The sequence below is a fragment of the Microcaecilia unicolor genome, chromosome 8 (assembly GCF_901765095.1).
Source record: "Microcaecilia unicolor chromosome 8, aMicUni1.1, whole genome shotgun sequence".
Classification (NCBI taxonomy): domain Eukaryota; kingdom Metazoa; phylum Chordata; class Amphibia; order Gymnophiona; family Siphonopidae; genus Microcaecilia; species Microcaecilia unicolor.
Genome location: NC_044038.1, coordinates 53,088,429 through 53,100,979, shown reverse-complemented (window position 1 = coordinate 53,100,979; position 12,551 = coordinate 53,088,429). Strand labels below are relative to the sequence as shown.

The following is a 12,551-nucleotide window of genomic DNA, read 5'->3' as shown; positions in this document are numbered from 1 at the left end:
TCCTCCTTAGACGATTGTATTTCTGCCCGGATTGCTTCCAAACTTTTCGCTAAGTTATGGGAAGCTCGCTGTTTGGGACTCTGCTCCCGCTGTTCTGCATGAGAAAGTGCCGACTCCGAATCGGACCCTGAAGGCCCCGCCGGCGACACGTGGCGCTGCGAGCCCCTTCCCTGTTGTCGAGCGGAGTGGCGCTCACCATCCCTTCTGGATGCAGCCCCTGATTTGCTCATGGCTCCCGCTGCTGTTCCCTTATCGGGCACTCGCTTTATCTCGCTGGAAAGCGGCCAAAGTTAGCGAAATTCTGGGGGAAGAGTGAGGAGTTAAGAATTCAAGCGGCCATCAAGCACCGTGACGTCACTTCCTCCCTCAGCACAAAACCTGTTTTACTCTTTTGGGATATTGCTAGGTATTTGTAACCTGGATTGAGCACTATTGGAAAGAGGATACTGGGCTTCATGGACCTTCAGTCTATCCCAGTATGGCAACACTATGTTCTCATAAGGCAATTTTTTTTTTGCTCCAGCCAACTGGAAGTGACGAGCTGAAAGACTGTAGAAGGTGAGCAAGCAAGGGTGAAAGCATGAGATTAGAGGAACTTTATAATAAACTCAGACAGATATGGGAGCATGTGTGTCTTCCATCTCTGACCAGCCATTAATGTGTTTCAGTCCCATGGCTGTTTGCACCGGTACAGCCAACCTGAATAAGTCTTTCTCACATGGGTCACTGTAGGACAATGTCTCTGATGTCCTCATGACAAACCCCATCAAGGAGTGTTATATTTTGGCTTGCTTGGTAGTTCTGTTTGGATAAAGGCTGTCTGAAGGCACCAAGTCCCAAACTGGATTGAACCAGTTCATGGGAAGGAATTAACGTAGGAGCACAGTGTCCTTGTTCAACACAAACCAAGGCAATAGCAGTGAAATCACAGTCAAAAATTCCTCTTGGCTGAATAAGTTTGGTTCTGTGCTCTGTATAAAAAATACTGGGACCACTTATGCCCCACACTGCCAGATCTTCATGGGCACATACTTGTGGATCATGGTACGCAGTGTGGCAGTTTGTGGACACTCTTCCTAGAGACAAGGTCTAGGAAATTTGTGCACTAGTAGCCAAAGGGAATGAGTGTGGAAAATACAGTCTGTGTGTCTTATATTTTCAATATGGCATTGAGAGTGTCTGCCATGTGGATTGATGCCTGTAGACTCACCTGGCTGCAGGTGTCAAATGTTAGAACATTTTGGAAAGGCTCATGCACTTGCCATGCTGTGAATTGCTTTGGAGATAAAGTTCAAGAATCTGCTACTGTCATCAAGCAACTTGGCAACACCCTTGTAAGTCTCTCCAGGCCTACTTCCGCCCTGGCCTCCTCTTTCATGAGGTGTCAGAGCAGAGGGCAGCGGAGGTCCTAATACACTCATATGCATAGGTATCCTCCACCATTCCATTTCTAGTCTAGGTAGGTTTTTCACTCTCATCTCAGACAGCAGAAGACCCAAAAATCCCTACTTGTGTTGCAGCCAAAACCAGGGATGGAGTCTTTGCTGTCTCTACTAAAAAAAACAGATGGCCCCTTGTATAGTTTTCAAAATAGTCCAGATGAGATATTATCTTCAATGAATGGACTAGCCTCCAGATGGTCCACTAGATCATGTCGGAAAATGCTTATAATGGAACTCTCTTTCCTCATACAGACCAATGCAGTCGAACCCGTTCCATTGCAGGAAAGAGCAGGGATTGTGGTAGTAGCCTAGTGGTTAGAGCATCAGGGATCACCCTCCATTGCCCTAGGTACAAAAAAAAACCTTAGCCCACTAAGGACAGAAAAAGTACCTGCATATAATGTGTACAGCGCTATAGAAATAAGTAGTAGGATTTTATTCTAAGTATTTTCTGATCCTGAGAAAAATGGAAGGATTCCGCCCAATCTTACTCCTGAGGGCTCTGGACATATGTCTCTTCAAACAAAAGTTCAGGAAGGTTTCTGTAGGCTCCCTCATACCACTACTTCAAAGAGGACTGGCTGTATTCTCTTTAGATTAAGGATGCTTACACTCACATATGCATCTAGGCCACAGGAAGTATTTGGGATTTGTCATAGGGAAAAACCATTCTCAGTACAGTACTCTGCCATTTATCCACACATCCACATTCACAAATTGTTTAGCAATTGTCAGTGTATCTGTGCATGTGGGGGTATGGGATGTACTCATGTTTCCCTATTTGGATGATTGGCTGGTAAATAAAGCAACTGGGAAGGAGCAGAAAGATCTGTTCATTTAACTATTTGGGTGCTGGAATTAGGTTTTGTCATAAATTATTCCAAAACACATCTAGATCCAGTTCAAAAATTGGAATTCATAAGAGCCTTGCTAGACATTACTCAAGCAGCCATCTTTCTTCTACTGCAGAGGTTAGTTGGTTTCCACTATTGGAGGAAATTCAGGAGAGTCAGCAAGTATCAGCTGGACAACTGTTCATGTCACTCTGATGGCATGCCTGCGTTTGAAGTAAGCTCAGTGGACCTTATCTACCCCATAGAGTTGTCTGTCTTCTGGAATCTCTAAGATGTCACATTCCCAAATGGGACTCGTTTGTCCTGGTAGACAATACATTCCAACTTGGCAAAAGGAATCCCCCTTCAAAATCCGCCAGATCAAGCAACTCTAACAGATGTATCCATGCTGGGCTAAGGAACTTATCTAAATGGGTGTCACACCCTGGGTATATGGTCTGCTTAGAAAAGACTTCTTCAGATAAGCTTCCTAGAGCTAAGAACAATATGGAGCGCTCTGCAGGTTTTCAGAGTTCAGTTGTCCAACAAAGTCATTCTGGTTCAAATGGACAACCAGATGGCCAAGTGTTATATAAATAAGTGGGGAGGAATGGGCCGATACCTTTTGTGTTGGGAGACCATCAGAATGTGGAAGTGGGCCTTTTCTCATGGAATGTGTCTTGGCCATATATCTGACAGGCAAGCTGAGTCAAGTCAAGACCCCCACTGGTGGACACTGGATAGCAAAGTTGTCCACAGACACTTTTGAGAATGGGGCACCCCTTCAATAGATCCCTTTTCCATTCCAGCAAGAAAGTAGATCCGTTTTTGCTCCAGGATTGGGTCGCATGGCAACCTAGCCTCAGATGCCTTCTTTTGGCATGAGAGGAGAAGAGATCTTCTGTACAGGTATGGTTAACTACTCATCATATTCTGAAACTTGAATAGAATCAGAGAACCATGATTCTCATAACCCCCTTGCTGGCCAAGACAGGTGTGATGCCCGTCTGTTGGACTTTTCCATCATAATTCCTATGAGACTAGAGTGTTTTCCAACATTTATCACATGAGCAGGGCACACTGTTGCTTTCCACCATAGAATCTCATAGCCTTCAGAGAGGTTGGCATTGTCTTTCTGAACTTGCCTGACAGTGTCTAGTAGGTCTTGTTAGCAGTCAAGAAGGATTCCACTGAGAGGGTATATGGTTTTAAATTTAGAAGAGGTTTGTCTAGTGTAAGGGCAAAGCCATAGATCCCTTAGCCTTGAATACTTTCTGCATTTATTAGAGACCGGTCTAAAGATCAACTGTGTAAGAGAACACCTTAGTGCAGTTGATGTTTATTGCATAGAAGGTAATCCTATCTCTGTACAGCCTTTTGTTCACTTTTCAGGACTTGCTACTTATGAAACCTCCCATCAAACTTCCACCAGTGTCATGGGACCTCAGTGTTCTTACCCAGCTGATGTTTCTTTTCAGCCATTAGTTATCTGCCACTTGAAGTACTTGATCTGGAAGGTCTTAATTTTGGTGGTGGTTACTTCATCATGTGAGGTTAGTGAGCTTCATAGTCTAGTAACTGATCTGCCTTATACCAAGTTTTTTGAAAGGGGGTTTTGTGCACCCGTTCAAAGGTCCTTCCTTGTATCAAGAATTCCACCTTAACCAGTCCTTAAAATCTTTCTTTCTAAACCAGATCCCCATAAAGGTACAAGCATACAGCACACTTTGGACTTCAAGAGAGTGTTGGTATCTCTCTGGAACAGACTAAAACCCATGGAAATTCCTTCTCATGACCTGGCTGGGCTTCCTCTGTAAAGGTCATGTTACGGGTCAAGTCAGAGCTATGGCTGCATTGATAGCCAGTGTGAGATCAGCCTCCATAGAAGAGATTTACAGAGCTTCTGCTTGGACATCTCTCCATACATTCATATCCCACCGCTGCCTAGGATAGGACTCCCAGCACAACAGTAGATTTGACCAGTCAGTCCAGAATCTATTTGGGGTTTAGAATCCTACTCCATTCCCCCAGGCCCTTCTTTTTCAGTTCTAAGCTGCCTTCCAAAGAAAAGAAAAAATAAATACATCCAGTTGCCACCAAAAGATATTGGTGTCTTGTTGCAGCACCACTTGTGTTGCTTTCCCTTTTTATTTTGAATGCATTCTGTAGCTAAGAAGTTCTATACATGAAGAGTTTACAGTCCTGTTTCTCCTCTGGAAAAACAAAGTTACTTTCCTGTAGCAGGTATTCTTCAAGGACAGCAAGACTTATATCCTCTCAACCCTCTCAACTCCCCAAGGAGTTGTATTCCTTAGCTTGTAATAGACTGAGGTGGGAGCAGGCACATGTGAACAGTGAGACTACCCGAATGCTTCTGGAAAAAGTTGCTGGGGTACTTATTTATTGCACTGGGCTCCATCAGTGATGTCACATATACATGAGGCTTAAGTCTTGGTGCACTCAGAAAACACCTGCTACAGGTAAGTAAGTTTTTTGTTTGTTTGATTGTTTTGAACTGATGTTCCAAAAGTTCTCCTAAAACACAGTTCAGTGCTTTGACCACTAGGCAACTACTCCTATGACCCCCAACAAAAGCGATAAACGGTGTCAATGAAGAGGAAGACAGGGTCCTGTGGCTCAAATGGTAAGACTTCACTCCTTGGGTTAGCTAGGGCTGGGGTGCTGTAGAGTCAAGGGGGTCATAGACACTACTTAAGGGCACCTAGAAGCAGAATTCAGGGCTTATTATTCCAGTGTTCTAGGAGGAAGCTTCCCTCCCCCCCCCCCCCCCCAAATCATATACTGCCACTGGAATGACTGGAACAGCTATATGGGGGACAGGGAAATAAAGTAGGGAGAAATCTCTGGGTAATTGCAAATCAAGGCTTATGGTGCCAGATCCCATCTCTGTTTTCAGTTAAGCAGCAAGTACAAAGGAATAGGTGGAAACCATTGAAATCTGGTTGGGAGAAAACCTTTTAGAAAGTGTTGTGTACAGTCAAAGAAAAACCTTTATCTGAGGCAGGATTGACTGTATTGGTGGTTTGGGGAGGGGGAAAGGAAATGAAAAGTAGGATAGACCGTACAATATGTTCCATCATCTAGTATGTAGGATAAAAAATTGATCTTTCAGAGAATGGTACTTGATGGTTAACCTAACAGTGGAAGTACTGCTGAATATTTTGTTGTCTTAGTCTTCAGAGGTCATAGCACAAAAAAAAATGGATGAGGCACTGGTATATCCATAACTAATTAAGTTGTGGTAGACATCTTTTTTTCCTCTGTTATCACAGTTCTGAACATTCACATAGTTTTTTCTGTTGATCTTATAGACTCCCAATAATAGATGTCAGGTTCCATTCATCGCATTATCTACGCCTACCAAGCAGGAAAGAACATCATCTGAAGACTTCCAGGTAAAATAATACTCAAGACCCAAAGGCTTTCTCTTGTTCGTTTTTTTTTTTTTTTTCTTCAGTTTGTACTGCTTGTCAGCTCCTTACAATGGGCCTTTTTTAAATGTATGGGCAGTTAACTACATGTCAAATTTTTACCTTGCTCAGTTAGTTTTATCATATGCTCATTCAGCAGTGAGTTACACTGAGTTTCAGTTTCGGTGGCACTATGCTGAATTATGTAGCCATATGTTTCAGACAAGCTTATATTATAGGTAATGATCATAACCACCTTCAGATTCTATGGTTTAACGTTTTTTATTGAAGACAGATCAAAGTCAATAACATCACATTAGGTTACACAACAATTGAACATGAACTTTGTTCGGCAACTTGCCATTATGCAATAACGTCTTCAAATTGTTCAACCTTCCTCCCCTTTCCCCCCCAATACAAGGAACTTCAAACTATAACTTCTTTCAGAGGAGGCACTCCAGGAGCCTCTCCCATCCACATAGAGTAACAGCAACGTATAAGCCACCTTCCAAAATGAATACAAAATTTTTCCCCGCCCCCAACGGGCTGTACTGAGAGTGTTACCTAATAGTGACCCGCTGCCTTGACTCGTCGGGTACCTCCCATCCAAGGTCCCGAACAGTGGGATCTGTCTTAACATTAGGAGCCACCTTCAGATTCTATTGTAAATGTAAAATAGAGACCTGTAGATTAATAGAGGAAAAAGGCTTTGCGAAAACAGGTAACGGGGAAAGTTATAACACATGATGTTTATATTTTGTTTATTAAAACTTACTATACTGCCCCTGCTGACTTGCAGTGGAGTTTACAGTCTAAAATAACATAAAAAGAAAAACAGAAAGGAACTACAATATAAGTAATAGAACAGGATTTAAGCACTCAGTGATAAAAATCAGAGACTTAATAAAGACAGAGAGAGACAAACCAGCCATGAAAAAGGATGGAAGGAACGATTTGTGGTATTTGAAGCAAAACACCTGCACCCTTTGGTCCATTTAGACCCGATTAAGTGCTTGCTCAAATAGCCACGTTTTTAATGATTTCTTAAACTTTTCAAAAGATGATTCTGAGTGGATGCTAAGTGGGAGAATTCCAGCCAAAGGGTGCCTGGAAATAAAAAGTGTGATGACAGGTATATTCTAACTGTGCTTGCTTTGGACTTGGGGGACTAAACGATGATCGTTTATGGGGTGAAGTAGACGAGCAGGGGAATATGGGATAGTGAATGTAGATAGATATTGTAACCAGGTCCCCCTTCCAGGTGGGAGCTGGGGTTGACCCTGCTTAGCTTTCACTGGCTTCCGTCTGCTTTCCTAGCCAGCCACCGCACTTTCACTTACTCTCCCTCTCCACCTTGCCAGCTGCTGAGAAAATCAGTCCCACTCCAGCAGAAAGAGCAATCCAAGTTCTTTATTGTTACAGATGTCAGCCTTGTCTAAACACCTCCAACTATCAGCAAACTTTAATCCATTTTCAATTACAGGCTTTTGTTTTAAATTCTCCCTCCCCAAACCTCCAGCCACACTATCTTCACCGCAGATAGTTTTGGAGATTTAGCTGGAACCACCCCCTCTCTCACCTCCTACAGTTTTAAGTTCCCCCAAAATGCACATGCCTTTCTGTCTTAAAACCCTTCCCCCCCCTTTCACAGCACTACCTCTTGGGAACAGCCAATATGGTAGCAAGTTGTGCTTTCCAGTTGCTCCCCCACTGCTTTGCTCCCAGCTTCCCCCAACTCCACAACCGGGGCAATGCTGAGGCCACAAAAGCTCTCACCCTGTGTGCACGGGTTACAGCCAAACCACCCACCTCCATACATTCCCCCTTACCTTCTCCTTCTACCTCTGCTTTATTCCACTCCATCTCCTCCTCCTCCCCAAGCTCCACCAGCTGTTCCCCATCTCCAGGATCAGCCCTCATCTCCCAATCCGTCATTCCACCCTCCCCCTCCTGAGAGTTCAGCTGACCCTGCACTGGCTTCTGGGGAGTGTAGTTTTTCTCCTGCATTACCGCTTTCCCTGGCAGTTTGATCCCTAGAGGGCGCCCTGCTCTCCTAGCTGGGCTGAATGACCGGGGATGATGCCGGCTGAAAGAACCACTATCCCCTCTCCCTCGTACCAGCCCTCCAGAGTGCTCACAATATTCAGGCACACCAATTCTATGGGCTTTAAATGTGAGTGTAATTAATTTGAAAAGCAAACATTTTTGCTCAGCAACCAATGAAGTTCTTGGAACAGAGGAGACACGTGATCACATTTGCGCGCGTGGTGAATAAGTCTAGCAGCTGTGTTTTATATCGGTTGAGGTCTTTTGTGTTTGAACAACCCAAATAAATTATATTGCAGAAATCGAGACGCGAAATTAAAAGGGATAAAACCAAGGAATGAAAAGATTTCTTATCAAAATATCTACAAACAGATCGCAATTGATGGAGTAAGAAAAAACTTGATTTGCAGAGAAAAGGTTAGGTGAGAGTCCAGGATCACACCAACCAGCTTATAATCGAAAGTAATCGCCGGCTATTTCCCGACACAAATCGGGATATGGCCGGCGATTTCGCAAAAGCGGCGAAAAGCGTATAATCGAAAGCTACATTTTTGATAGCTTTGCCGCTTTCCCTTCGCCTCACCGGCAAAAGTTCAAAGGGGGGTGTTGGCGGCGGAGCGAAGGCGGGACATGGGCAGGCTTGGGCGTGGCTACCACATGGCCAGCTTTCGCGGATAATGGAAAAATAAAACCTGGCGATAAGCAGTATTTCGCTGGGTTTACTTGGTCCTTTTATTTTCACGACCAAGCCTCAAAAAGGTGCCCCAACTGACCAGATGACCACCGGAGGGAATGGGGGATGACCTCCCCTTACTCCCCCAGTGGTTGCCAACCCCCTCCCACACTAAAATTATTAAAATACAAACCTTTTTTGCCAGCCTGTATGCCAGCCTCAAATGTCATACCCAGCACCCTGACAGCAGTATGCAGGTCCCTGGAACAGTTGTTGTTGGTTGCAGTGGACTGCAGAAAGGCAGAGCCAGGCCCATCCCCCCCTACCTGTTCCACTTGTGGTGGATAATGTTGAGCCCTCCCAAACCCCCCAAAACCCACTGTACCCACATGTAGGTGCCCCCCTTCAACCCTTAGGGCTAGGGTAATGGTGCACACTTGTGGGCAGTGGGTTTTGGGGGGATTTGGGGGACTCAGCACACAAGGGAAGGGTGCTATGCACCTGGAAGCTAATTTGGTTGTTTATAAAAGATGTTTGAAGTGCCCCCTAAGGTGCCCGGTTGGTGTCCTGGCATGTGAGGGAGACCATTGCACTACAAATGCTGGCTCCTCCCACGGCCAAATGCCTTGGATTTCGCCGGGTTTGAGATCACCGGCAGTTTTTTCCATTATCGCGGAAAAACAAAAGTGGCGATCTCAAACCCGGCGAAATCCAAGGCATTTCGCCGGGCCACACCGTATTATCGAAAAAAAAGATGGCCGGCCATCTTTTTTGAAAATACGGTTCTGGCCAGCTGTTGCGCCGCCGCCAAAATAGATCGCCTTCGATTATTCCCCTCCAAGATATCAAAAAAAAAAAACAACCCTCAACCGGACAGATAGGGATATTGAAGAGATTCAGAGGAGTTGTGGGAGTAGTTAGTCCTCCAGAAAACCTACATGCAACTGTTTTGTTTGTGTTTAGTTCTAGTTTATGATTAGTTAACTAGGTGGAGATTTGTACAAGACAGTCCTGGAGTGGACCAAGAGACGGATTATATGGATCTGTAGGAAAGAGAAGAAGGATGTCATTTGCGTAGAAATGGAATGAAATACCAGTTGATTGTATCAACGTTGCAAGAGGGCTTAGAAACAGGTTGAAAAGAAGTGGGGATAGCACTGACCCATGAGGAACACCACACTTTAGTGTATGAGTGGAAGCAGTAAATGAACTAGTAACCACCCTAAAAGCTCTATTTGACAAAAAAGAATTAAACCATGCCAAAGACAGATCCACTAATACCTAGAGACAAAAGATGTGACAAAAGAAGTTCATGATTTACCAGGTCAATATAGTGAGGACAACTTTGTGCTTATCTAAGTGGAAGTAAATGTCATTTAAAACTGACGCTAAAAGTACTGAAGTTCGAACTAAAGCCCATGGGTGCCTGGTATAAAAGGCTTGGGGAGGCCTCAACAGGGACTTCCCTCACCAAAGTCAACCGCTGAGCTGTAAAACTCTTTTCCTTCCTTCCTGTTACCTTCTCTTCTGGGCTGCAGTACTAAATACAAAACAAAGCCATGCAGGACTGCGACTCTCTGCATGCTGTGGCTGCTTCCTCTGGTACAGCCTTGCCTCCTCTGAAAGAGGAAGTTATGTCAAAGGAGACAGTGCTGGCCCAAAGGAAGTAGCTGCAGCATACAGAGAGCTGCAGTCCCGCGTGGCTTTGCTTTGTATTTAGTACAGCGGCCTGGCAGAAGAAGGTAAAGGATGGAGGGAAGAAAACGTTTGACAGCTCCGAAGGGCTCTTTAGTTCTGCCTCTTTTCTTCCTTGGTGTTCAACTCTCCTCTATGCAGTGATGTGCTGGAACCGGCTCTCACAAGTTGTTTGTTAATTTTTAAAGAATTTTGGGGGCTGGTTGTTAAACTTTAATAACTGGCTTCCAAAATTTGGTCTCTGGTCCCTTCTCAGCATTGTCCTTCTCCTCCCCTGTGGCTTGTTTCAGTGGCATAGCTACAGGGGGCCTCAGGGGCCTAGGCCCTTCCCCCAACAATAGTGGCCAGCCAGGCGGTTTTTTGATTCCTCAGGCTCCCTGCTCCCTGTCCCTGCAGTCAGGCATCTGAGCTGTCCCTCCCTTTCTTCGGGTCTGACCAGCTATCTCTCCTACCTGTTTCCAGCTATGAGCCACGTTGTGGGCAGTGCTGAAGTTTCCAGTTATGAGCCAAGGTTTGGGCAGTGCTGAAGACAGCTACTTCTGGCCTTCATCCCACCTTTTCAACTTCCTGTGAGTGGAACAAAGCAGGGATATGGACCAGAGCAGCCAGAAGCAGCTGACTTCAGCACTGCCCGTTCCGTGGCTGAGTGCTGGAAACCAGAGAGAGAGCCGGATGGACCCAAATGAAGGGAGGGAGAGCTCAGATACCTGACTGCAGGGACAGGGAGCAGGAAGCCTCAAAACAAAGCAACCAAACCTGTGAGCTACTTCTTCATGTTCTCGTTCTTTATTGTTGGTACCATTTTTATTTAATCCCACTTATATTTTTAAACATTCCATCTTGTGCAGCATACAGTTGTACACACTGAGGAAGTATAATAACGGAGTAACTTTTCATAGTAGAGTAGAGGAGTGTGGTAGCCGTGTTAGTCCACTCTTAAGGTTATTTCCGATCTGAGGAAGAAGGGCAACCTTCGAAAGCTAATCAAGAAATGTATTAAGTTATGTCCAATATAAAAAGGTATCATCTTATTTTCTTTTCCATGTTTTATTTTGTTTGATTTCTATTGATAACCATAGTAGAGTAGTAATTTGCTATAAATCGTAATCAGTTTGTCATTAGAAAGAGCTGGCTATAGGGATACCCTAGCTTCCATATCATCATGCTGATCAATCCATAGACTGGTGGGTTGTGTCCATCTACCAGCAGGTGGAGATAGAGAGCAATCCTTTTGCCTCCCTATATGTGGTCATGTGCTGCCGGAAACTCCTCAGTATGTTCTCTATCTCAGCAGGTGATGGTCACACACAGCAGCAGCTCTGGCTAGGTCTCCAAGCCTAATTTTTAGGTTTTGTTGAGTACCTGGGGTTGAGGGCTCTTCTTGAGCAAGTGCAAACCTGGTGGTGCCAGGTCCCTCCTTTTCTCCCCCCTCCCGCTGGCTCTGTTAAAAAAAAAAAAATTTGGACGTCCTTAAGGGCATTTATTTCAACGTTTATTTCAACGTTTATTGCAGCTGCTCACTGGGACACCAGTTCGTTACAGCTCGGAGCGAGAAGCAGGTAATTTTACCTTTTTATAGCGGGCAGGGGGTTCCCCGTTCGGTCTCCACGTGGCTTATGGAGTCAGAGGGCGAGGGCGCGAGGATTTGCTCCCCGGACCGCGTGGGTGCATCTAGCGGGGATTTCAAAACCTGAATCGCCTTTGTTAGGCATCAGTTTGGAGTCCGGTCAGTGTCCCGGTTCCTCCTCCGGTGCGGCGGTTTTTCCCGCCATAAGCGCTCATCCCCCGCTGCTCGCCCACTCCATGTTGGCCGGCCACTCTGCTCGGACGGCTTCTTCTTGGGCCGCCCTCGAGCTGGGAGACGTTAATACTATGGTCGCCCTTGATTCGGGCAACGGTAAGAAAGCGGCCAAAGTTAAGCGCCGTTCTTCCCGCGCGGCTCCTCGGAGTTTCGCGCCGGACGCCATTTTGGATGCGGAGCACGTTTCTCCCCCGCTCTTGCGAGCGCCGGTTGAGGGTGCGGCTAGGGCCGTGGCCCAAACTGCAGAAGTGCACAGTTCGGGGGGATTCTCCCCTGAGTTCATTTTGCTGCTGCATCAGGCTTTTCTTATGCAAAACGCTGCCCCTGCCCCCCTGTCAGATAAAGGGGTTGAGGCCTCCGGAAGCAAACGCCCTCGGGTGGATTTCCAGGCCCTAGAGGACTCTGTCTCCTCTGATGTAGATGAGGGCAGCGTATCTGAGTTCTCCCAACGGTCCTTTGGGGATTCCTTGGAGGAGACGGATTCCCGCTCGGATGGAGCGGATGACCCCTCTGCAACGCGGATCTTTCGCTCAGAGGATTTGCCCAACCTGTTAGTGCAGGCCATGAGCATTTTGAAGATTTCTTCTCCAGAGGACGTCTCTCCCTCAGCCTTTGTTGGCTTCGCCATTA

General features: G+C 45.7%; 1 protein-coding gene across 1 annotated transcript in view; it reads left to right on the top strand.

Annotated features, from left to right (window-relative positions):
- CRAMP1 (cramped chromatin regulator homolog 1) overlaps nucleotides 1-12,551 on the top strand; it is a 615,140-nt gene that overhangs the window by 416,628 nt on the left and 185,961 nt on the right. The window contains 1 exon segment of the mRNA XM_030211519.1: nucleotides 5,608-5,691. Coding sequence (XP_030067379.1) covers nucleotides 5,608-5,691 — 84 coding nt within the window.